Source organism: Aplidium turbinatum, chromosome 3, assembly GCF_918807975.1.
Source record: "Aplidium turbinatum chromosome 3, kaAplTurb1.1, whole genome shotgun sequence".
Lineage (NCBI taxonomy): Eukaryota > Metazoa > Chordata > Ascidiacea > Aplousobranchia > Polyclinidae > Aplidium > Aplidium turbinatum.
Genome location: NC_137474.1, coordinates 36,438,006 through 36,461,233, shown reverse-complemented (window position 1 = coordinate 36,461,233; position 23,228 = coordinate 36,438,006). Strand labels below are relative to the sequence as shown.

Here is a 23,228-nt window from a genome sequence, read left to right as displayed (position 1 = left end):
TTTACGTATACAGTACACTAACATAATTTCGGCACAATTAGGATACTGCGAGCAACACAAAGTCTGTTGGATAAAGAACTAGTCAGAATCGGAATCATCGGAGGATGAGGTTGTCGAGTCGTCACTGGAATACTTGAAGATGCAAAACTGCCCGTTCATGAACGTGCGATACCGTATGATCGAAAGCAATACTTTTCTTTACTGCCAAAGAACCATTTATCCAACTTTGTACCACTTTTTATATTCGCAACGACACCGGTCAAAAATAACCATTCGATGAAAGAATAACTTTTGCGTAACAATTAAGCCAGTATTTATAAGGTTGCAAACTTTTTACAGTTCACAAGAGCATTGTCAGCGCATAAAATAGCTTGCATGATGCTCTGGGCTACTGCCGTGTGACACACGATGAAGAAGAAGCGCATAAAATTTTGTTTGATTATACGGCAATTGCCGCCGCAATCCAAGGTTAGTTGATTTGGCGACGGCAATGTTTTTGCGTAGATGGAAGCCAACTTCAAGGGCTGAAAAAAAGTCTTGAAATCGAGACACCGCCAACTGAATCTCCCCACTGCTGGTGAAATTTCTCCAATTATTTTTACCCAATGCTAGAGACCTTAAATTCGATACTTAATTCCATTATTTTGAGACGCTGTGCAGAAATGCAAAGTATTTTTGAAACGCATTGCTTAAATATATAGCTGTTTTTATAGATTAGGTTTTGTTGCATTGTAAGCCACTCTATTCTTTTCCAAGATTTACAGCTAGGTTACCATACAACCACAAGTTGTTTCTGCTCTCAATCAATAACATGTTATTAGTGGTGATATCAATTTTACACTAGAATTCCGATTTTACACTGCAGATTAAAATTGTTCATATTAGAACTGGCTATATATATATATTTATTGGTGCATAAAAAAGATCCACTTCTTATGGTAAAGTCTTCATGATTAAAACTTTACATTGTTTACAGCTATGGCTTTTTTAATTTTATACTGTTTTCATAGATATTAGAAGAATGTTAAGAATATTTCAAGTTATTTATTCTCGAAATATCTTCTCTGTTTGCTCAAAATACTCTGGAAAGAACTTTATTCCATCATCACAACATTCTTTCCAAAGATACTTGCATGCTGCAATAACATGTCATAACAAAAACAATGCACCTAAAGGTTTCGAAAAATTTTTTAAAGAAAAAGGCAAGAAAGAAGATCAATTAAAAGAGCCAGTTGAAGGGGATCCAAAAGATCCCAAAGTAACTGATAAACCAAGAGATGTTCCTCATTCGGAGCGCAAAAGTCCGAAAGGTGATGACGTTTTTAAACAGCTTGACGCTGCTTTTAAGAAGTTTGGAAGTAACTTTAATAACCCAGAGGACAAAAGTAATTTCAGATCACTTTTTTTACTGCTGGGAGTCGCCGTTGTGTTATATTTTATAAACAACAACTCACAGTATACCACAATTACTTGGAAAGAGTTTACAAATTATTTAGAAAACAATCTTGTTGAAAGTGTTGTTATAATTAATGAGAGCTATGTGGAAGTTAGAATAAAAAGCCTACCTAGCCAGGTTTTAACTTTCAACATTGGAAGCCTGGAATCATTTGAGCGCACCTTGGATCATATTCAAAATGAGTTGGGAATTACATTTGCTGAGAGAATTTTTGCACAACATAAAAATAAAGCTGACCTTACTACAGTTGGGTCCTTTCTTTCAAAATTTTTATTTCCCATTCTGCTTTTTGGATCAATGCTTTATTTTATGAGAAGAGGTATGTCCGGTTTATCATCAAACATGAAAAAAGGTCCTGGAAGTTTCATGTTTGGAGGGATGGGAGAGTCATCAGCCAAAGTTGTCAAGCAAAGCGACATTAACGTTTCTTTTAAAGATGTCGCTGGCTGTGAAGAAGCCAAGATTGAAATCATGGAATTTGTAAATTTTTTAAAAAATCCTGCCAAGTATAAAGAATTAGGTGCCAAGATTCCAAAAGGTGCTGTTATTTCTGGGCCTCCGGGTACAGGAAAGACTTTATTAGCAAAAGCCACGGCTGGAGAAGCAAGTGTGCCATTTATTTCTGTAAGTGGGTCAGAGTTTCAAGAGATGTTTGTTGGTGTAGGAGCATCGAGAGTGAGAGACATGTTTTCACTTGCTCGAAAAAACGCCCCTTGCATTTTGTTCATTGATGAGATTGATGCCATAGGCAGAAAAAGAAGCGGATCTGGAATGGGAGGAAATTCAGAAGCTGATCACACTCTTAACCAACTGCTTGTTGAAATGGACGGGTTCAATACAATTGGTGCCAATGTTGTCATATTGTCAGGCACAAACAGAGTAGACGTTCTTGATCCGGCATTAATGCGACCTGGTCGTTTTGACAGACAGATCCACATTGGTCTTCCCGATATAAAAGGAAGATCATCTATATTCAAAGTCCATTTAAAACCTCTAAAAACTGATTTAGATAAGACTGTCATGGCAAAAAAAATGGCAGCAAGAACTCCTGGTTTTTCAGGTGCTGATGTCGCAAACGTATGTAACGAAGCTGCTTTAATAGCTGCAAGAGATGCAGCCGTCAGCATCGATGAAAAGCATTTTGCTTCAGCCATTGAGAGAGTTATTGGCGGTTTAGAGAAAAAGACTCAAGTTTTGCAGCCTGAAGAAAAGACCACGGTAGCGTATCACGAAGCAGGTCATGCTGTTGTGAGTTGGTTTCTTGAGCATGCTGATCCACTCATTAAAGTTTCAATAGTTCCTAGAGGCAAAGGTTTGGGATATGCTATGTACCAACCAAAAGAACTTTACCTTTACACAGCAGAACAAATCATGGATCGAATGTGCACGGCTCTAGGAGGGAGGTGTGCAGAGAGAATATTTTTTGACAGAATAACAACCGGAGCTCAGGATGACCTTCAAAAAGTAACACAGATGGCTTACGCTCAGGTTACGCAGTTTGGCATGAGCGATCTAGTAGGGCAAGTTTCTTTTGATCAAGGTGAAGCCAGTGGGATGAAATTACAAAAGCCTTTTAGTGAAGCTACTGCTGAACTAATTGACGAAGAAGTGCGGAAAATCGTAAGCAAAGCTTACGATAGAACACTCGCCATGCTTCAAGACAAGAAAGATCTAGTAGAAAAACTAGCCAAACGCCTTCTTGAGCAAGAACATTTAGAACGAAAGGACGTTATTGAATTGCTTGGCGAACGGCCGTACAAAGACAAAACAACTTACGAGGACTTTGTCGAAGGAACGGGCAGCGATGAAGAAAATGTTGACCTCCCCGAAGGATTAAAAGGCTGGAATGAACCTGCTCCAACTAACGTGAAAAAGGACGGTTGATTTTCAATTTCCAAAGTAAAACCGGTCACAATATACTCACTGTTATAATGCGTGTAAGAACCTTTTTTACTGTTAACAAGTTTATTGACATAAGTTTACATACCGTACACCGTTCTTTGAGTGCCCTGCATTTAAAAGGCTCTAAAAAGTGTTTTATGTCATTCATCGATTAGCTTAGGTCTACCGTAATTTTTCGCTAACGTGATGGATCTTACAGGAAGGAAACGGAAAGCTATTTCCTGCATTTGGGTAACTCGGAGTTTGTTTGTTTCGGTGGACTTTCCTTTTATAATTATTTTTATTGCTACTTCCTGTTGCTTTGCTTCGTTGGCTGTGCTTTGAAATGACAAAGTGTGTCCTACAGTAATTAAAATAACATCTTCTCAGCTACTACTGTAATACTAGAGACGCTTTGCAAGTTATTGTCTTATTCGTAAAAGAATTCACTCACGCTATTGTGGTTGCCTGATCAATTCCCATCCATGTTACTTTGTAGTTTACTGTCGTGTCAAGCGGCTGTTTGATTAGTTGCCGACCAAACAGAGTGGCAGTGGCAAGCGTATTACTCAGACAACCATTTTATCTCGTAAAGATGTGGTCAGATCCGTACTCTATCTGGACCAGACGAAGTGGTTGTCTCGTTAAGTTACTGCACCATCTTGCCACATCAACATTTTACAGCGTGTTGATAATAAGGAATTATCGGTTGCTATCCTGGCAATTGAACGGACGATGGATCAATAGTTTTGCTTACTATCATGTACACACCACAAAGCTATAACCTTATTGCGATGGAAGTTTTTTCGAGCATTGTAGTTGCAACATAAAACTTTAAATTTATTTTCTTGCAATATCCCATTTTGAGCAAGTACTGAAGCTGTTGAGTTTGTGTGCCATGGTGTAGCGCCTGTAGGTCTATGTGGATTTTGGGCTATCGTAATTCGTTATCGCGTGGACCCGTAGGCTTGGTTAGTTGATTTTGAATCTTTATTTTCGGGCTGACAAATCCTCTCTGATAGGTTACCGTATTCCTGGCAGTTTCGCATACTTTTACAGGTTTTGAACCACGGACGCGGGGCCGGTTACTGAGATTGATAGAGTGAAGTTTACTTAGTTGAATGTGTTGTTGCTGGGAAATTATTCCATCCACTGGGTGCCACTGAAATGCGTTGCTCAAGCGCACACCCCGAAAGCCGAACCAGGGCTTAACCACTGAGCTAATGGGAACACCAAAATTAACTCCTCTGCCATCCCGTCCACTTAATCTTCAATCACCCTGTCTGGATAAGATATTGATGTTTTTTTATTCATAGCCAGCTGACGATACGTATCTGCATCGCCATTTTTAACGTCACAAACATCCAATTTTACCAAACAATGGACTATTACAACAACCCAAGAATGCGCTCGCTGGGAACTAAAAGTCAAAACTATATCATGCAATCCAGCGCAAACTATCCAAAAAAATGTGGCCGCAAGCGTTAGCGTAAACAAAAAGTCTACGGCGTATACGTAGCCTACATCTCTGGTCAAAACTATATCGTGCAATCCAGGGATCTCCATCCACCGAGTCGGGAGAATGGCCGTCAAGAGTAGGCTACGAGTTGTTTGAAAGTATGTCCTTGATTTGATTACGACGGAAACAATTTATTTCAGCCATGCACTAAATACGTAGGCTACGGTAGACTAAGTTACAAATAAACCTTAGGCTACATAAGGAAATAGGTGCGCTACCTGCTGAAAACAATTGATTCAGAGAAAAAAATTTAAGCTTCTGTTTCTTCATTTGTTGACTTTGCAATTCAACCAATTGTTCTGTTATGCACAAGTGGCCTAAAATTTAGGAAGAAGCGATAAACTGGCCTAATTTTATATGCTGTTTCCGACGATGGCAAGTTTTTAGGCTATTTAGATTGTAACTTTTTTTTGCAAAGGGAACGTTTAAATATTACGTAACTCCTTCGAGGGGGGTTTATGCAAAGCGTTACGTTAGCGTCACATCGGGGGGAGGGGATTCAAGCAAAACGTTACGTAACGCTTTCGAGTACGAAATGGTAGTTTTTTGTGCTGAATTCGTAGTGAAAAAGCGTTACATGGGGGAGGGGGGGTTGAAAAAAACGTTACGTTGGCGTTACATGGGGGAGAGGGGGTTAAAAATTCGGAAAAAAGCGTTACATAATATTTGAACGTTCCCAAACTTTAATTTTCTCTGACATCACTGTAGTGCTTGACCATAAATAAGGCATTCTGTGTGATTTGTCTTAAAAGCTCGCTTGAAAACGTTCTATTTCACTGAACATTATGAATGAAAGTGCCGTATTAATTATCCCGATTGTCATGTAGCCTACAGGCTCAGCGCCCTGGAGCATAGTTTGGATGTGGCGCTATATAAATATTGTCCGCCCCTTTAGCTCAATGGTTACGCGCCTGGCTCAAAATCACGCGGCGCTGGTTCGACTCGTGAGGTGTGCGCTTGAGCAACGCACTTTCAGGACTGCTCTCCATTCAGTGTCAACCCGAAAAGCTTCTTCGTTCCAGAAGTCACGCGCTAACCAACTATTTCGACAGAGAGTAGGCCTATAGGCTAATTGGAAAAAAATAAAGATGCCGATCAACATCTTAATTCCATAAGAGCGAAAGAAGCCGAACAAAATACAAATATTAGGCCCAAGTGAACCTGGAGTGACCCTAAGCCAAAAACATCAAGCAATAGGCCTACACGAAAAGATTATAAGCGTAGGTTCTAACTGAAATAATAATTACCGGTAACAAGTTTAGGTTACCAACAAAATTTATCAATGCGAGGTTTTTTTGATCAGTGGGCTACAGCGCTGTAGGCTACCGGCGGTAGTTAGCCTATTATAGGCCCTGTAAGTTAGTAAATTTAAATTTTATTCTGAAAATAGATAAATTAATTGTGATACTCAGTTAACAAAGTACTTTTAGCACAAAATGTACGACTAAAACGAGCGATTGTTCAATCAAAACAACCAAAACGTTCAAAAAGTGTGCTTCACCACCATGGTCTCAGCTCATGAAGTGCTTTGTTTTCCATGTCACTCTTCGTAAGTTTATTTGAAATTGGGAAACGTGTTTGAAGAACTTGTTGATATTTTTTTGATTCGGCTTACTTTGATGAATCAGACAAACTACCGAGCTAAGACTACATCTTTACAATGCTGAAGATCAAAACTTTTTCTTACTGACGTGGTTATTTTGAATTTATCGTGTCTAAATCAATTTTAGTAAAATGAATGTCTTTTGTTAGGATCACTTGCCCTCCTCAAAATAGAGAAACATTATGCAATTTTTCTCCGTTTTGGCAACATTTTCTCTCTCGCTCAAGCACTTTTGATTGACCTACAACCAGAGGTATATATATGAATAGTGTATATTCAGCAGTAGTTATAACGTAAGGGGTGCTAATTTTAGTGCCTACCCAAAACAGAGAAAACAATAACCTACAATTGCCAAACGTGGCAGGGGACAAGCTCTCCACACTCCATGTCAACCTTCTTCCTTCATGTAGAATCTCAATATTTACTTTATTTATCTCGCTTGGAATTTTGGCGTCATTAAAGTTCTGGTATTAATAAAACATTGCTGTATGTCTGAATGAGTTTGCAATGTAATATTTTCAATACAACATGAAGGCAACAATAAGGCCATGTTTTAACGTTTAATTAACAATGGTGAGAGTCTTGGTTTATTGACGTAGCCACATGCAATCGCCCGCCCCAAAAATATGTTACAAAAATTATTAGCCTACCACGTTTCAATGAAATTGTATTTCATGTTGAATAACATTTTATAAAAAATTATTCGTGTCTATCGAAAAGTATGAAACTCAACCGTAACGGAACCCCAGTATTTCTTTCCCAGTTTCATTTATAAATTGAAGCGTTATTTCCTTCGTTATAATTTACTTACTGGTGGAATAGCATCGCAATTTTCCCAATAACTACAGCCACGAAATCCTAGTTGCTGTTTTATGATGAAAGTTCTGTCTGTTTTGCACTGATTCGGTGTTTATGATTGCTGTATTTGTGTAGATAAGTGTATTCTGTTTTCCGTAGAATAAAAAACAACTTAGCAACACTTTGGACTAGCTTGTTTCCAACATTTGAAAACCAAACGGCGGACGTTGTTGGCAACTCACAAGCGATAAACAATGTTTGGCTGCATTCTGTAGCTACATTTTCAAAAAAAGTCTGTATTTTAAGCATTCAAATATTTCCCCGCCCCAAAAGTTGCTTCACCCCCATAAAATTTTCTTTCCAGCTACGCCACTGGCTTGCTCCTTAATCGATATGAGTCAAAACAATCTCACAAGATTGTAATTATCTGACAGATTGTTGTACTTCAGCGAAGGCTGTGAGATTAGGCAATGCGTTTTCAACCATGCATTGTCGTTTCAAGAAAGTATAGGCTAATTGTACTCACTCAGGGGTATTCATTATTAAAGCAAAACGAGACAAGCAAACATAGTCTTTGTAGAGATTATTGCTGATTTCAAATAAATTGCGGCTCTGGTGATATTCACGTAGATTTCAAACTGTCTACATGATAACCAGTCTTGAAAGTTTAACTGAAGTATACCAAATTACCAATACATACTAAATCTTAAATACAAGATGTGAACCTCAAGTCAGGTCGATTAATTGTTTGTGCAAAAATGAAAGTTTTGTGGCACATTAACATTCTCCAAAAACACACTTTTGGAGTTCTTTCGATTACGAATTCCAGGATTACAGATATGTAATTCATTGTGTACTTGTACCGAGCTTACCCATTTTCTCTCTGAACATAACAATATGTAGGGCGTAGTAGGCCTAATACTTCATGTGACATGCAGTGTAGTTACTAAGGGTATATAATTTTGTAGTTGAACAGAAAGTTATAGGTACATCCAGATTGAAATAGGTAAACGTAATCTCTGTGGCTCCGTAGTCAGCAATTAAACTTCAGATAATGCAACAATTGTAAATCTCATTTCTGACTGATCACGAGACATGAATTTTTGACAAACAATAGCAGCATCTTCTAAGAATGTGTCAGGCGTTGTATCACCATGATTAATTGGAGTAGTTTTTCTGCCATCCAATTCATACAAACTACCATCTACATGAGCCAAAGCTACAAAATGTAGATCTACATGTTGTTCAGCATCGATAGCTGCTGACTGCCCTTCTTGGGCACATTCTTTATGAATTTCACAGATACCAGTGTCACTTTCAAGATGTTTTCCTATTTCGTCCGGAGATAAAGCAGCACATTTATTCAAAAATCTCTCAAAAACAGAACCGGGGTCAATTTTAATCCTATTTTTATTATTAGCAACAGCATGAATTACACCAATAGTGCCACAAGCATTACCAATAGTTTGCTTCATGAAGAAAACATCTGAACTTATTTTTTGTCCATTTTGTTCAATTACTTTGGCTTCATTTTCTCGGAAAGTTTCATACTTTTCAGTTACAGGAAACAGAAGAATGACAGCAAAGCACGGTTGAGGAACCATACAAAGTAATTCTGGATCCAACCCAAAAACATCATTAAACTGAAACTTCTTTGATATTCCAAGCTTCCACATGAAGGTATTCATGACTTCAGGATTTGATTCTAACGGCATCCATCGAACATTAGACATAAAGCAGTTTAGTTTTACCAGACAAATAAATAGTAAATTACACAAATCTGTATATTTCTTCAATTATTTCAAAGCGCTTATAAGAAGGGCTGGAACCTCTGGATTGAAAAAGTTTTTTTTTTTCAGTGAGAATAAGCACGGATTACAAATTTACTTAAGTAATTAAAGCAATAAGAAAATCGGCAATTTACCAACGCATCTTTGTCATTAAACTTTTCATGAAATTTTCTTATGATTTAACTTATGACCCAATAGGATGCATAGTGTGATAAATATCTAAAACAAAGTCGACAGTATATAGCCTATCACATTAAATCAAAAAATCAGTTTTAAAACATCATTGAATAAAGTTAAAAGTTTAATAAGTTGAAAAATCATTAAATAAACAATATATGTAATACTACCTGCGAAAGAAGTAGGCAGATTAGCATATTAATAATGTTCACATCATGACATGTTTTGATGATATTGTATTGGCAAGATGGGCAGTTGCAATATCACATTCACTTGGAAATAATGAAATATATATATACAAACAAAAGCAATCAGTTAAAGGAAAAAGTGGACATCAAAGAGCCATATATCATATATATCTAATTAAAAAAATGGCTCTACTCATTACAGTCACCGAGATAGATTACAGTTGCACCTCTCTTCCTAGCTCTGGAAATGACTTCTCAGTATGATTGATTCTCTGTGATTTCTATCACCAAGGAAAGACCTGAGTGTAAGACAAATAGTCCAGCTGCACTGAAACATTTTTAAGCCTTAACTGAAGAAGGTTGGAGAGAGGGAAGGTAGGAATTTACATTTCCAAAGGCTTTGGTGGCTTCGCAAAAAAGCCACCTCTTTTTTATGTGACTGAGTCAAAATATTTTCTTTGAGTGGACGCAAAAAAATTTTGTAGCCAGTGTCACTTTCACAAGAGTAGGTTCAACTGGAACCGTCATTGAAGAGAAAAAATACACAAAAGTGCTGCGACTGTGCCACACTTTAAATTGATTGTCCCGCTTTGGCATCATGCACGTTATAGCATCTGTGTTTTGTCACTTCAATCTTTTTCTATACCTCTGCTATGTTTGGCATATTTTGTTTTTCATTGGGATGGTCAGAAATAAAAACAAACTAAAACGACACAAAATAGTTGCAAGAGGCAGCTTATAAATTTTCGGTGCACATCTTTTAAATGCAGAATGTAAGTGTCTGCCAAATAAGTACGCACACTGTGGTGCCCAGTCATGATTTAGGTGCTTTTTCCAGTAAAGTTTATTTCATTAGGTGCTTGATGGTGACACTGCAGACAGTGGCGTACGCAGGATTTTCTCCAGAGGAGAGGGGCATTTGAAACTCGTTTTGAATTAAAATGAAAACAAATTTTAAAAAATGCTTATTTGCCAGTTATAACCAGCAAATTATATTGTAAACGATTAACCTACCATACTCAGTTTGAATTGACGATATTTTGTTAGGTTGTGCGTGCAGCTCGGTACGGTAACTCAATTGGATAAATTTTGTATTTAACACAAACAATATGATAAACCCTCTTAACCAAGCATTTCTGATAAATGATTATGAGTGTAATTTGATACATCAAACAGCGTCTAAACGACCAGGCGCCAAAGTGCGCTGCACTTAAATATCTTGATGCCACAGTGCACGCAGCTATTTGGCAGTGCTGTACCTAAAAGACATGGACACCACATTTTCCAGCTCGTAAAAAATCAGGTCAATTATTTTTGCATCATTGTGCTACTGCAGTAATGCATGATTAGGCTACACATGATGCCTGTAACATTGGTCAACTCGTAGCGCTCAAGAAAAACCATAAAATTGTTTTAGCCGCGGCAGACGGAGTGCTACATGCACATAATATTGTAAGTGCTCTTGAAACATCTAACAAAAACTAAATTAAGAGAACGTTTAGCAGTCGCCAGTGTAGCCGAGCGGTCCAGAGTTAGGGAGGCAGTAACCTTGACGATGTGGAGTCAACTGATCAATCAGTTTATTTATTTGTCACAAACATGAAAAGAATACAAAACATCCAATAATCTGTTCTGTGTCATATGACGAGGAGGCTGCGAAAAGACCAAGAAGTCAATTCATCCTTGTCACCACTTTTTTAATTATTTAAGGAAGTTGAAGCTACATCTTTAAGCAGTACATACATGTAACCCCGGGAACACCTGAGGAATTTTTTTCCGAGTTGGACAGGTACCGTAGCCTACATTCTTATCAGCAGTGAGGTATCGCTGTCACTTTTCACTTTATCAGCTGGAAGCTCAGTCTCAGCGCCCAGGACAGTCAGCTCTAACAACAGAGTTGCCAGGTAATTCTAGAAGAACTCGGACATTTTTAATAATAATAAGGGTTGGTTTTGAATCTTTATCCTCAGACTGACAAAGCCTTGATAGGTTATTTCTGGTAGTTTTGCATACTTGTAGAGGCTCTTGACGCAGCGCCGGTTACTGAGATTGGAAAAGTGAAAAGACCAGGCGCTCCAGTTGTTCCAGGAACGAAGAGGCGACTGATTCTTAACTAATTCATCAACTTATTTTAAAGTATCAGGTTTGGTGGCCGTGCTTAACTATATTTATTGATGCATACCGCAATATTAGATCCTTTCATGCACGTCTTAAACCATGAAGGTTTTGCCACCTTTTCCTTTTGTTAGTTTTGTTACTGTATTTCTTTTTCACAATATCATTTCTTTTGCATTCTGACAAAAAAAAAAAATTGAATTGAAGTTTTCCGATTGTTAAAGTGTTGTTGCCAGGGAATTATTCCAGTGCGCTTGAGCAACGCATTCTAAGGACTACTCTCCATTCAGCGGCATCTAATGGATGCAGTGGCGCCGGCAGGGGGGGGCAGGCGGGGCAGCTGCTCCCCCAATGTTTTGGGCATCACTTTTTTAATTTTTTTTTTGTTGTTAAATATTAATATTTTTTTTTAATATTTGGATCCCAACCTGAAGTCAACTCAAGTTTGCAAGGGGGGGGGGGGGGGGGGTTAGTGCTAGAAAGCTCTCTCTTTTATTTTAACTTTTTCTTTGTGCTGTAGTTATTATTATGATTTTGTGAGTGTAGTCGCAGCCCAGCAGATTGGTTCTTGCTTAGGTTGGCTATTTCATTTTTAGTTGTGTAATATATCATCTTTTTACCTCATGCGGTTGTAATTTTTTAGCTTAGTTTAATTTGTTTTCTGCACAAGCATAAGGGTCATTTGCTTCCACAGTGTAACATCACTTTTGTGAAAATAAAAGTTGTGTGAGCGAAATCAAAACTTTCCTATCTGGAAAGTTGGTTGTCTGTTGGGTTACAGAAAAACATTTACATTCTCCCTTTGTCTGCAGCGTCCGGAAAAAACAAGTCTATTAACTATCTTAGATTCTGACAGTTTTCAGACTCAAAAGGAGTCTATGCCTCTTTTAGTCATACAGTGGAGCCCATATTTCTGAAATTGTGTTATTTTTAACTTTTAACGCATCGAAAATAGCCTGTGTTGTCGGATTCTTTCCAGTTGATTAATTATTGCGAGATTACATTTGTGTATACATTGGCATAGCACAGTTTGACGTTGATTCTATGCTAAATGGGTTCACTTGTTTGTAAACGTATTTCTTTGTGTCAATTTCTTGAAAATTTGTTGTATTGTGAAATATTCAGCATTAACGTTAACGAACAGCCTTTTTATGCAACTGTAACGTTTTTACATTCAGCATCAGGAATAGCCTTTTTCCTAATCCATCGCTTCAAATAGAAGAACTTCGCATTATTTCTCAAATTCAGCAATAATAGCTCAGCTACGCGAACATTCCTTTGGGTCACGTATTAACCGTATCTGTCACTGCTTCCTTTTGGCGTCAAGACTTACTGGCCGAGACCATCAGGTCTACGTCTCTCTTATTGCTAATTACTCCATCGGCTTATATCAAATAACAACGGGAAAAAGTATGCCGTTGGTCAAAAGCCTTATCTATCACTTCAATCAATTTATTTCGCAAAATATATTCGTGATTGTGTATTTTAGGTAAAAAAGGTGATAAAGACTTTGGTTTTTGACCTAATTTCGCCATTTCTTGGTCAAATTTCTCAGTTCACATTTTATTTTGAAAGTCTTTTTGCATTGAACACAGAATTTTATCAATTTTGTTTTTCCGTTTCTATGCAAACAGTATTCCATGCACTTTTTGCACTACAAAGCAATTTGCTCAAATAACAAATTACCTTCCTAATTATTGTCTGCCAGCAAAGATCGACTCATATCGCGTCAAAGACCAACTCCCTACCCAGACAGCAAAATCGACGTTGAATCAATGTAAAAATGACGAGTTTTGCTGCCTGGGTATAGAATGGAATTTTAGCGCCGTCGCGTAATGAATAACAAACACAAAATAAAACTGCACGCTAATAGTAAACTGTCAATCAAGCTATTGAATATCCGCAAATTTCTTGCATTTCATAACTGGCTGTGACAAAAAGTTTATTGTGAACTTCACAATCATCCGATACCAACATAATTGGGATTAAAAGTTGGGGCGAGAAAAAAAAGTAAAAGTCAAGAAATCTCAGGTTTCTAGCGTCACTGCTTCCATGTGAAATTGCTGAATTAGCAGAGGGCGAGACCATAGGGTCTACGTCAGTAACAGATATGGTTAATGGATAGAATTGTTCAGCAGTTTAGAAATAGATTACTGCATTTGTTAACTGAGCTATTGAAATGAACTCTTGATCGTAATTTAAGAAAGGTCATGTTAGATTTTCTGGAGTATTTGTTAATTATAATTCTATTTGAATAAGTCGTGATATAATGCTTAGGCGTATCACCTTGTAAATGAATTCTGGAAAAAGGTTTGTCAAATATCAACAAATGAGAATATTGTTAAACCGTACAATCAGTGTTCTTTATTTAGAGCAGTGATTCAGTAAATCTTAATATTTACCAACTAAAATTTTACAATGGACTTAAAAGATTATAAATTTGATCCTGCCTTCCCTTTGCCAAAATGCCATGAAGCATGTAATTATGTTATTAGTAGAGGACGAATTAAAACTGTCAAGGCCAACTATCCGAAAGTTAAAGGTAGAAAATTTCGCTCACAATGTTTTGATGACTATCTCTGGCTGGAGTATTCAGAAGCTAAGGATGCCGCATTTTGCTTGCTCTGTCGAGTTTTCAACAGCTTGGTATGTTATAGTCCTGTTAAGTGTTAATATTATTTAAAGTTTATTAAACTGCAATTATGCTCCACCGGTGTTAAACGATTATTTGTTCTTAATATTTCTTCTTCCTATCTACGAGGATTTCATGCACAATTGTATAAATTGTAAGACCTGCGTCCCCGTGAGGAAGATTGTACATTTTTTACATCGATTCAACGCCCTACAACGTTGAATCGATGTAAAAAGCAGCAGAATTAGCTGGCTGGGGTTTGTGTTTCAATTGATTATTTCTACTATAATAAGTGAAGCTTGTTTTTACGTCTAATAAACGAAGAAACATGTTGACTTTAACTGTAGCCTATTGTTCCGTCACACTGCATTTTTGGCATCTTAATAAGAAATATAAGAATTGTTCGATAACTTTGTGTTTTAAACTTATCATTTGATATTGTGCATTCTCCTGATGAAATCTTCGTGGAAAGGAAAAAAGAAATATTAAGAATAAAAAATAATTTGCAGAGCATTTATTGCAGTTGAACTATGCCTGGTGGCCGTCACAGTAAACTTGTTCTATTAACTTTTATTGGCCTCAATGCTCGCAATGTCATAAGGCTACGCATGTGGCCGCCGCTGTTTGATATATCTACTATGTCTTGACATCTGTATTTTGTAAGCATGGAAAAACGTTTTCACAGCGTTTCAGTGCAGTATTTGATAATTTTTCTATCAACTGACAGACTAGTCCAAATCATGAGGCATATTTTACTAACAGACTATTGGATAATCAGAAAGTGCATTTGAAAAAATGGTTTTTCAATCCGGAAAAAAGCTACGCAGAATTTCGCTAGCCATGGCAGTTGCAAGTCCCATACGGAATCAAACTGTGATTTATTTTGAATTTTATTTTTTTTCAACAGATCAGACATGTCAAAAATGTAGGACTTTTGGTAGGCTATATTGCAGTAGACAATAGCAGTAGAAAACAAGAGAAATTAAATAATATATCACTGTCTTGCATGTCTTGCACCTGTGGCGTGGCCAAGGGAGGGGGTTTTTTGGGGTTTCAACATTTCAAATTGAATTTACGGATGTTAATACATTGTTTGCAAGAAAAGCTTTAGCCTATGATGTAATTTCACGTCAAACTGTGCAAGGATGCAAGCCATCTGCAACTGCTGAGATCGCTTGTTCGATCTAGATTAACATCTAAACAGCTATTCGTTATACAAAACTTGAATATATCAGAAATAAAGTAACTTCATTGTCTCAAAGCTTTTTGTTTGACACTCATCAAAATGTATGATGTCTATGATGTTACATTTTCTAAAGTTTGGGTTGACCTTAAAGCATAAACGTTAGCGACTTACCGGAATAAAATCGCTTTTTGGATCAACCAAGGAGAAAATTGATAAATAATAAAACTGTAATAATCTGGCAAAAAAAAAGCAATCAACCTATGTCTCTATAACATAGTTTACCTAATTTTAAACGAAACTGCATTAAAAGAGCGAGTTTTGCCAATACCAAACATTCAATTATCTCAGCCTGGAATTAGCAACAAGAAAACATAGAGACTTAGCTTTATTTCCGAAAAATGCCGAAGAAAACATGATCTTAACCTTTTGCTATGCCACCGGGCAGCACCATTTTACAGGAATATTCATACCCACAATTTTGTTGAAAATGCTCTCAGAATGCACCAAACTGAAAGTAATTTTTCAAAATTTTCTGGGGGAGGTCCCCCAGACCCCCCGCCGTTGGGTGTCGCCTTCGGCGAACACGCCATCGGGCTTCGTCCGTCGGCCGTCAACACCCCCCCCCCTTTCAAAATTCATGACTATGCTACTATCTTGCACTGTCAATATTTTGCCCCCCCATTGTTGAAGATCTGGCGGCGCCACTGAATGGATGGAATAATTCCCCGACAACAAAACTTCAAAAATCAGAAACTTTACTCTGTCAATCTCGGTGACTGGGCCTGTGTCAGTGATTCAAAGCCTCTACAAGTAATCTAGGCTATGCGAAACTGCCAGGATTAAGCTCTGCAAGAAGCTTTTCCAGTCCGAGGATAAAGATTCAATCAAACTATCCCATCACAAGTCTGCTACACACATGGTTTCATTTTGAATTTGACCATGTTATTATTATTATCTACAACTGTGATAGTCCACCTCAAATATAATTTTACAGCCATAACATAGGCTACGGTACAGTGGCGTAGCCAAGGGGGGGTTTTGGGGGTTACAACCCCCCCTTTGGCACGCGTGTGACGTCACGATATTGAGAATGATGCTTTCAGTCTAAAAAAAATTGCCTAATTTTAAACAAAATTGCATTAAAAGAGCGAGTTTTGCCAATACCAAACATTCAAACATCTCAGCCAGGAATTAGCAACAAGAAAACACAGAGACTTAGCTTTTTTTTCCGAAAAATGCCGAAGAAAACATGATCTTATCCTTTTGCTATGCTACCGGACAGCACCATTTTACAGGAATATTCGTACCCACAATTTTGTTGAAAATGCTCTCAGAATGCACCAAATTCAAAGTAATTTTTCAAAATTTTCTGGGGGAGGTCCCCCAGACCCCCCGCCGTTGGGTAGGCAAACCCCCCCCCCCCCTTTCAAAATTACTGGCTACGCTACTGCTACGGTATATTGTTTTTCTAAGTTTGTTTAATTTGGCTAAATAATAATTGATTGAATCTTTATCCTCGGACTTGCAGAGCTTAATCCTGGCAGTTTCGCATAGCCTACTTGTAAAGGCTTTGTAATTTGTATCACTGACGCAGGCCCGCGGTCACCGAGATTGACAGAGTGAAGTTTTCGATTGTTGAAGTCTTGTTGCCGGGGAATTATTCCATGCCGCTGAATGGAGAGCAGTCCTTAACGTGCGTTGCTCAATCGCACACTCCGAGAGTCGAACCAGCGCTTGGTGAATAAATTATAAACGAGCTTGGTGAAGGTAAGACTATTCTTAAAGTTATGTCCGGTTAATAAGCTTTATTATCCTACTTCAGTTGATCTTATTCAGTGCAAGTAGGCGATGAGTGAAAGGCTAGGCTACATTGTTTTAACAAGTAGGCTAAAGAAGCAAAACAGGCTGAAAATGGAAACTTACTCATTGTAGCAAATACGACAATAATTCTCACTTATTATTATGAAGACGCAGGAATGAGTTTCAAGTCGATCAGAATTGTAGACAAACAACATTTTACTTTCGCACCAGCACAGTACGGTACCAGCAGTTCTTTCAAGCGCCATAGCTTATGCGCAGTTACGAGAGCACATTTAATAAGTGGCTTAGGCGAGGGCTACTCAACTAATGTTAGTAAAGGTCCATATTGACAAGTTGAATATTTTTGCGGTCCGGTGAATATTTCATATGCAACCACGAAAATTAAACAACCAGTAGCCTATGAGCATCGAAACACTTTTCAGGTAGTATGTAACACGACTTGGATTTTTGTCTGACACAAATAAAGAAACAAAAAAGGAAAAATGTATTGTGTTTCTTTGTAGGCTAGTGCAGCTGCGTGGATCGCACATTAGAGAAGACGGCAAAGCGTTGGGGGGTCTAAGGGCGAAGCCTCCAGCTCCTTGAATAATCACACAAAATTGCTTTTCCCTAATGGAAATCTGTTTAAAGAGGCCCTAAAATGTGGCAATGAAGTTATTCTTCCAGAAGCCCGAGGTCCACCTTCAACACCCAGAAGGTCCGGATTCGGACTGCGGTCCGCCAGTTGAGTAGCCCTGCCATAGGCTATCATTGACATCTTACTAGTTGAATGTCTGAACAAAGTGAGCTCGGAATTTCATTTCAATTACTTTTGCGCCGCAGCTGTTTGTATGGGCTACTAATTAAGTTATTGTAGCCTATGCCTTTTATTTTTGTGTTTTTCCTGTAATTTGAATATGGACATTGGACAGTCTTGTCTGATGCAAATAACTTAAATACATTGAAAAAAAAATTGCATCATTTGGCCTGTTTTCTTATGAAAGTAACTTGAATAAAATATAACAATCAGTACCTTGTTTAATAACTTTGATTCCACGTTTTTACAAAGATTCTACCAGGATTCTACCAACTGCTAAACAAGTTTCAGGCAGTTTGGTGCTTGCTAATGAAGCAGCCAGCATGATTGTTTTCCACGTCACACTTCGTTGTACAGAGCTGAGGAAAACGTCTATTGCAAAGTCGACTTTTAATGTTTTGCACAGTACAAATTGAACACAAACAGCTAAGGGTACAATAAAAATTATTTTTTGATATAGCTAATTTTCTCATCTACAGAAGCTGTGAGTATTCTTATTATTCTTATTATTATTTATTTGCGTCAGAAAAAGCTGTCCATAACCAAAACAACAAAATAATACACAAACTGTAAATTAATGCGCAACGGTCACAGTCAGCCACTTTGGATGTCGTCAGTTTAAGAGCTCACTAAACTGTAACAAATTTACATACAATGAGCGTTGGAAGAGTTGAAAATATTCAGAATAATCAGATGATATTAGTAAATTAGAATAACCAAGATTTAGAATTAAGTGAGAATTTCTATCTGATCAAAAAATAAATAACACAACTAGACTATAGCAGTGAAGATGAAGACAGCAGGCTAACCACTTTTCGAAACGTTTGCTGCACTCCTGCACACGAGTTTAGTGTTTACATTTTAGACTCTTTATTTCTTTGTCAAATTTCTATCCAACTACAAAATATAAGTTTATGGATGAGCTCTCCTAATATTAAACTCTCCAAAAAGTAGTTAGTTACCAACTTAACGCTAGCAACATATTTTTGCTATTGTTGCAAAAAACAATTCATGAGATAACGAAACAGTTAAAAACTACTTGTAATTCAATTCAAACGAAACTACGGCATAATAAAAACAGTAAGCCTCGGAAGGGTAGCGATTAGTGATCAATGTTTTCTTTTCAAGAACACAATTTCTTGTCGGTAAGACTTTTAAGATGGTCTAAAGACAAATCAATCCATTCATCCATACAGCAATACAATTTACGGTGAAATGCTAACATTGTTGGTCCATCATGATTAATTAAAGTTTCTTGCACTAAATTTTGTAAACCCCACCATTTAAACTCACAAGAGACAAGTTTATACGCGCAAATGTATTGAGGAGAAATGGATGACTGTGAGTTATCTGCACTATTATCCTGAGAAAGCTGTACTTTGAAATCTTGCAACCATGTGGGACTTAAGGAGCCGCGTTCATTTTTCTTTGATTTGAAAGTACAAGGATTATATCCAGTTGCATATCCACTTGTTGCTTTAGTCTCGTCGGCAATATCCATGATTTCAACGGCGACATTATTCCAGACTTCTGAAGGAAGTTTGTGGACATTTTCGCTTGTCCCCATGTCTGGTAAAACCACTGTGTCAACATGAAAAGTAAATATATCTTGGAAAAAGTCCGGAGCAAAATATCTAGAATGAGTACGAGGATAATCGTACCAAGATTCTTCGTGTATGACCAACGCTTTGTCTGGAAAAAAACTGCTCATTAAACTTGATATCGCAGAAGGTATGCATGATGGGTAGTGATAAATTGCCCGAAAGTATTGTCCCTTGCCTTTTTCGTCATTATATAATTTCTTTTCAATTAATCTAATTCCTTCTTCATTTTCCTCGTCAACATAATCTTGAATTGTTGTCCAAATTCCACCTTTCTGGTATTCATCCATAGACAAAGGCATGACATAGCGAAATTCTTTTCGCAACATATTTCTGCTTTAGCCTACTCAAAAACTTCTTTTAAAAGCCTGAAAAAAAGCACCCAGGAAACTATTTTGTGAAAGGGTTTTGATTGAAATTAATGCAATAATTGAAAACAAGTGTTGTTCTTCTTTGCTGATCTAGACTACTTCACGACAATTTTCTTGTAAAATTATGAAATACATGATATAGTTTAAATCTGAAACATTGCTTTATTTAACAAGCTATGATGAAACAATTATCTTGATGGCGTCACTAACCATGGTCTATCTAAAAATATTCAACAAAAATATATTAAGATCCAAAGAAAATGAAGGGGTGTACCAACAAACATCTATAGGATTAGGCCTACAATAAACATAATAAATAATAATTTTTTTTACAGATATAATATAGGCCACTGTTTCAATCTTCCAAAAAAATTTCAAAAATTGATAAAAAAAAGATTTTTCAGAAGATCGAAACGCTGTCCGTCCGGCCAATATCCGTTGTTACTTTTAATAATGTCTTCTTATTAGACATTACTGTATTTTTAAAGAAATAAAAAAGAGTCAAAAGTCATGCAAATTTCACTTTGTGTGGAGCTATGTACTTGAAAGGTCACTTATTTTCTTATTCTCATGTTAAAAACATATTCGCCTATATACGGTAATACGGTATGCAAATAATAATATGAATAATTTTAAATAGCCTATAACCTATTATAATATTATTTAAAATATCGCAAAGTAGTTAACTTAGTTTTTCAACTTGGAGCGTGAAGATTCTCCAGAAGGGAACGAAGGTGATAAGCTATTACAATAGTAAGCCATTACAACACAAGTCGTGACTAGAAATGTTGGTTACACCCAAGAGTCAAACCGAACCCGAACCGGATTTTTGTAAACTGGTTTTGGTGCGATTTTGTCTGAACCTTAACCGGAACTGAACCGAAAATTTGAGTTAGCTTAAACCCTAACCGAACCCGAACCGGTTGAAAAAAGCGGTTCACTCCAGCATTACGTCATTGTTCGCATTGTGGTAAGTGAAGTTGTACGTATAGCATGTTGTTATCTTGGAGGCGACATTGTACGGATGAATTATAGCCTATTCCGTAACACACAATCCACTATCATCGATGCTTTGGAGAGGAATTTTTTGACCAGTGTTGGATTTCAATAGTAGGCCTAGGCCTAATTTTATCGGACCTGAACCGGAACTTATAAAACCGGTGTTGAGACTATTTTTGTCGAAACCGAACCGTACCCGAACCACAAATCATTGTTGTTGAACCGGAGCTAAACCGGAACTCTTAAGTTTCTTCAAACCCAAACCGGAACTGAACCAAATTTTGAAACAATCTTTGAACCAGAACCGGACCCGAACCGGAAAAATCAAACGGTTCGACTCCCTGGTTACACCTTTCCTTGTGTCACGATTAGGCCTTGTTTGTTTGTTTGTTTGTTTTTCATATCTTTACCCTGCATTGCGGGAAAGCGGACTTGAGCGCTATGCATCGGTGTACGCCTTCCGACGTACACCTGACCCACGATGCAGCCGACGGCAATGTCTGTTTCCGGTTGTCTACTCTACTTATGACTTAAATTTGGTACTACCCATTACTCGAAATCGATCACTGGGTAGAGGCAATTATCGTAAAGTTTCTTGCCCAGAGAAACAACAGCAAGTGCGGGTGGCTGGAGTCGAACATGCAGGCACTCGACTGAGGCCTGTTGGCTGGTGAAGTGACCTACTTTTGATTTTAGTTCCTAGCGCTTATTATTGCGATTGTTGTTTAGTCCATTGTTCTGTGACGTTATTTTGTGTGGAAGTGGCGTTTTTGCACTTGCAAGTGTAATCAAGACACAAGCTCGGAACAAACGTAACTGTGAACTTGACATGCGAATATGATGTGCATTGTCTTCATGTAAGCCGCGAATAAAACTGCTGACTTAAAAAAAGCAGCTGGGCTACATCTCCTTTCCATTAACGCAAGGAAAAGTAGCCTAAATTGTTTTCCATTTAATCTTTTGATTTATATATGATGGAAAATAGAAAATAAACTTTGATTATTTTAAAAACTAATAGGGGAAGGTGGGGTAAAGCGGACCAACGGGGTAAAGTGGAACCCCGCCTTTTTTTGCTATTAAAGTTTCACTATTGTGCGGATACCATTAAGTTTAGTGAAGCATGACGAAAAGTAGCTGCACACGCCATTATTCAAGGTTTCATGGTTTAGAAGACACAAAAAAGCGTGGAAATTACTTTTGGCACCCTCTGATCTATTGAAAGGTATGTATGGTAACTTAAATTGTATCTTATGTACATAAGGTAGAAGTTTTTTTGAATAATAAAAATGAGCCTCACTATATCACGTACGCATTACGTAGATTCACTCTTGTTGCTGACTAGCCTAAATTTGACCAACAGTTAAATTAGTAGTAATGTAGAGGTGGGGTAAAGTGGACCAGTGGTGATCCACTTTACCCCGTCATAAATATTTTTTCTTGTTTATGATTTCTTGACCGAATAAGGTGCTGTGTTACTTATAATCTTGTAGCTTATTTTACACAACAGCTGTGTAGGCCTAATTAGCACTCAAGTGGATAGTTGTTCTGATATGGTTGGTTGGTTATTGAATCTTTATCCTCGGACTGACAAAGCCTTGATAGGCTATTTCTGGTAGTTTCGCACACTTGTAGAGGCTCTTGACGCAGGGCCGGTTACCGAGATTGGCTGAGTGAAGTTTCCGATTGCTGACGTGTTGTTGCCTGAAATTATTCCATCCATTAAGTACTGCTAAATGGAGAGCAGTCCTGAAATGCGTTGCTCAAGCGCACATCCCGAGAGTCGAACCAGCGCCGTGTAATCTTGAGCCGGGCTCGTAACCACTGAGCTAACGGGGCGGAATATCCCACCAATCATGATCGAGTAGACGAGCTGGTTCTTAACTTAGTTATATTCTTGTTTTTGAGAATGCTTTGTTATCACCAAAGGACATCCTGTGGGCGTATGAAGCCTGTGCTGGTTGCAATGAAGAGGATGACAACTTTATCTGTGAACTCCGTTTTTAAAAAAAAATTTCAAAGTTTGATTCTTAATGGACTTATGAACTGCAGTTGTGAAGTTTCATAATGTCTTCGCTAATGATGCTAGTTGTAAATAATTTGATTGCGTGGAAAAAAATTACGGAATTTGCTCAAAACTTACAACGGTCCAGTTTACCCCACATATGTGGGGTAAAGTGGATTATTGGAGGTAATTTTAAAATTAAAAACATTTATATAAAAAAGCTGGCAGTCATCAAAAGTGCACTTTAAAAATTGTCGAAATATGTTAGAGTTAACGCTCAAATAAAAAAAGTT

At 37.5% G+C, this 23,228-nt stretch overlaps 3 protein-coding genes across 3 annotated transcripts; 1 reads left to right on the top strand and 2 right to left on the bottom strand.

Moving 5' to 3' along the window:
- Positions 1 to 1,014: 1,014 nt before the first annotated feature.
- LOC145766950 (mitochondrial inner membrane m-AAA protease component AFG3L2-like) lies at positions 1,015 to 4,497 on the top strand. The gene has a single exon (XM_082578667.1). The coding sequence runs from the start codon at positions 1,022 to 1,024 to the stop codon at positions 3,338 to 3,340; it is 2,319 nt and encodes a 772-aa protein (XP_082434793.1). The 5' UTR covers positions 1,015 to 1,021; the 3' UTR covers positions 3,341 to 4,497.
- A 2,208-nt stretch (positions 4,498 to 6,705) lies between these two features.
- LOC145766442 (ubiquitin carboxyl-terminal hydrolase isozyme L3-like) lies at positions 6,706 to 9,084 on the bottom strand. Its single transcript, XM_082578153.1, has one exon. The coding sequence runs from the start codon at positions 8,988 to 8,990 to the stop codon at positions 8,298 to 8,300; it is 693 nt and encodes a 230-aa protein (XP_082434279.1). The 5' UTR covers positions 8,991 to 9,084; the 3' UTR covers positions 6,706 to 8,297.
- Positions 9,085 to 19,085: 10,001 nt separating this feature from the next.
- Positions 19,086 to 19,865, bottom strand: LOC145766765 (phosphatidylinositol transfer protein alpha isoform-like). Its single transcript, XM_082578471.1, has one exon. It carries the CDS (start codon positions 19,863 to 19,865, stop codon positions 19,086 to 19,088), a length of 780 nt encoding a protein of 259 aa, XP_082434597.1.
- Between the last annotated feature and the right edge of the window lie 3,363 nt (positions 19,866 to 23,228).

Bases quoted from the DNA above. Each gene is read 5' to 3' on its own strand.
- LOC145766950 (XM_082578667.1), top strand. From the start codon at position 1,022: ATGTTAAGAATATTTCAAGTTATTTATTCTCGAAATATCTTCTCTGTT.
- LOC145766442 (XM_082578153.1), bottom strand. From the start codon at position 8,990: ATGTCTAATGTTCGATGGATGCCGTTAGAATCAAATCCTGAAGTCATG.
- LOC145766765 (XM_082578471.1), bottom strand. From the start codon at position 19,865: ATGCCTTTGTCTATGGATGAATACCAGAAAGGTGGAATTTGGACAACA.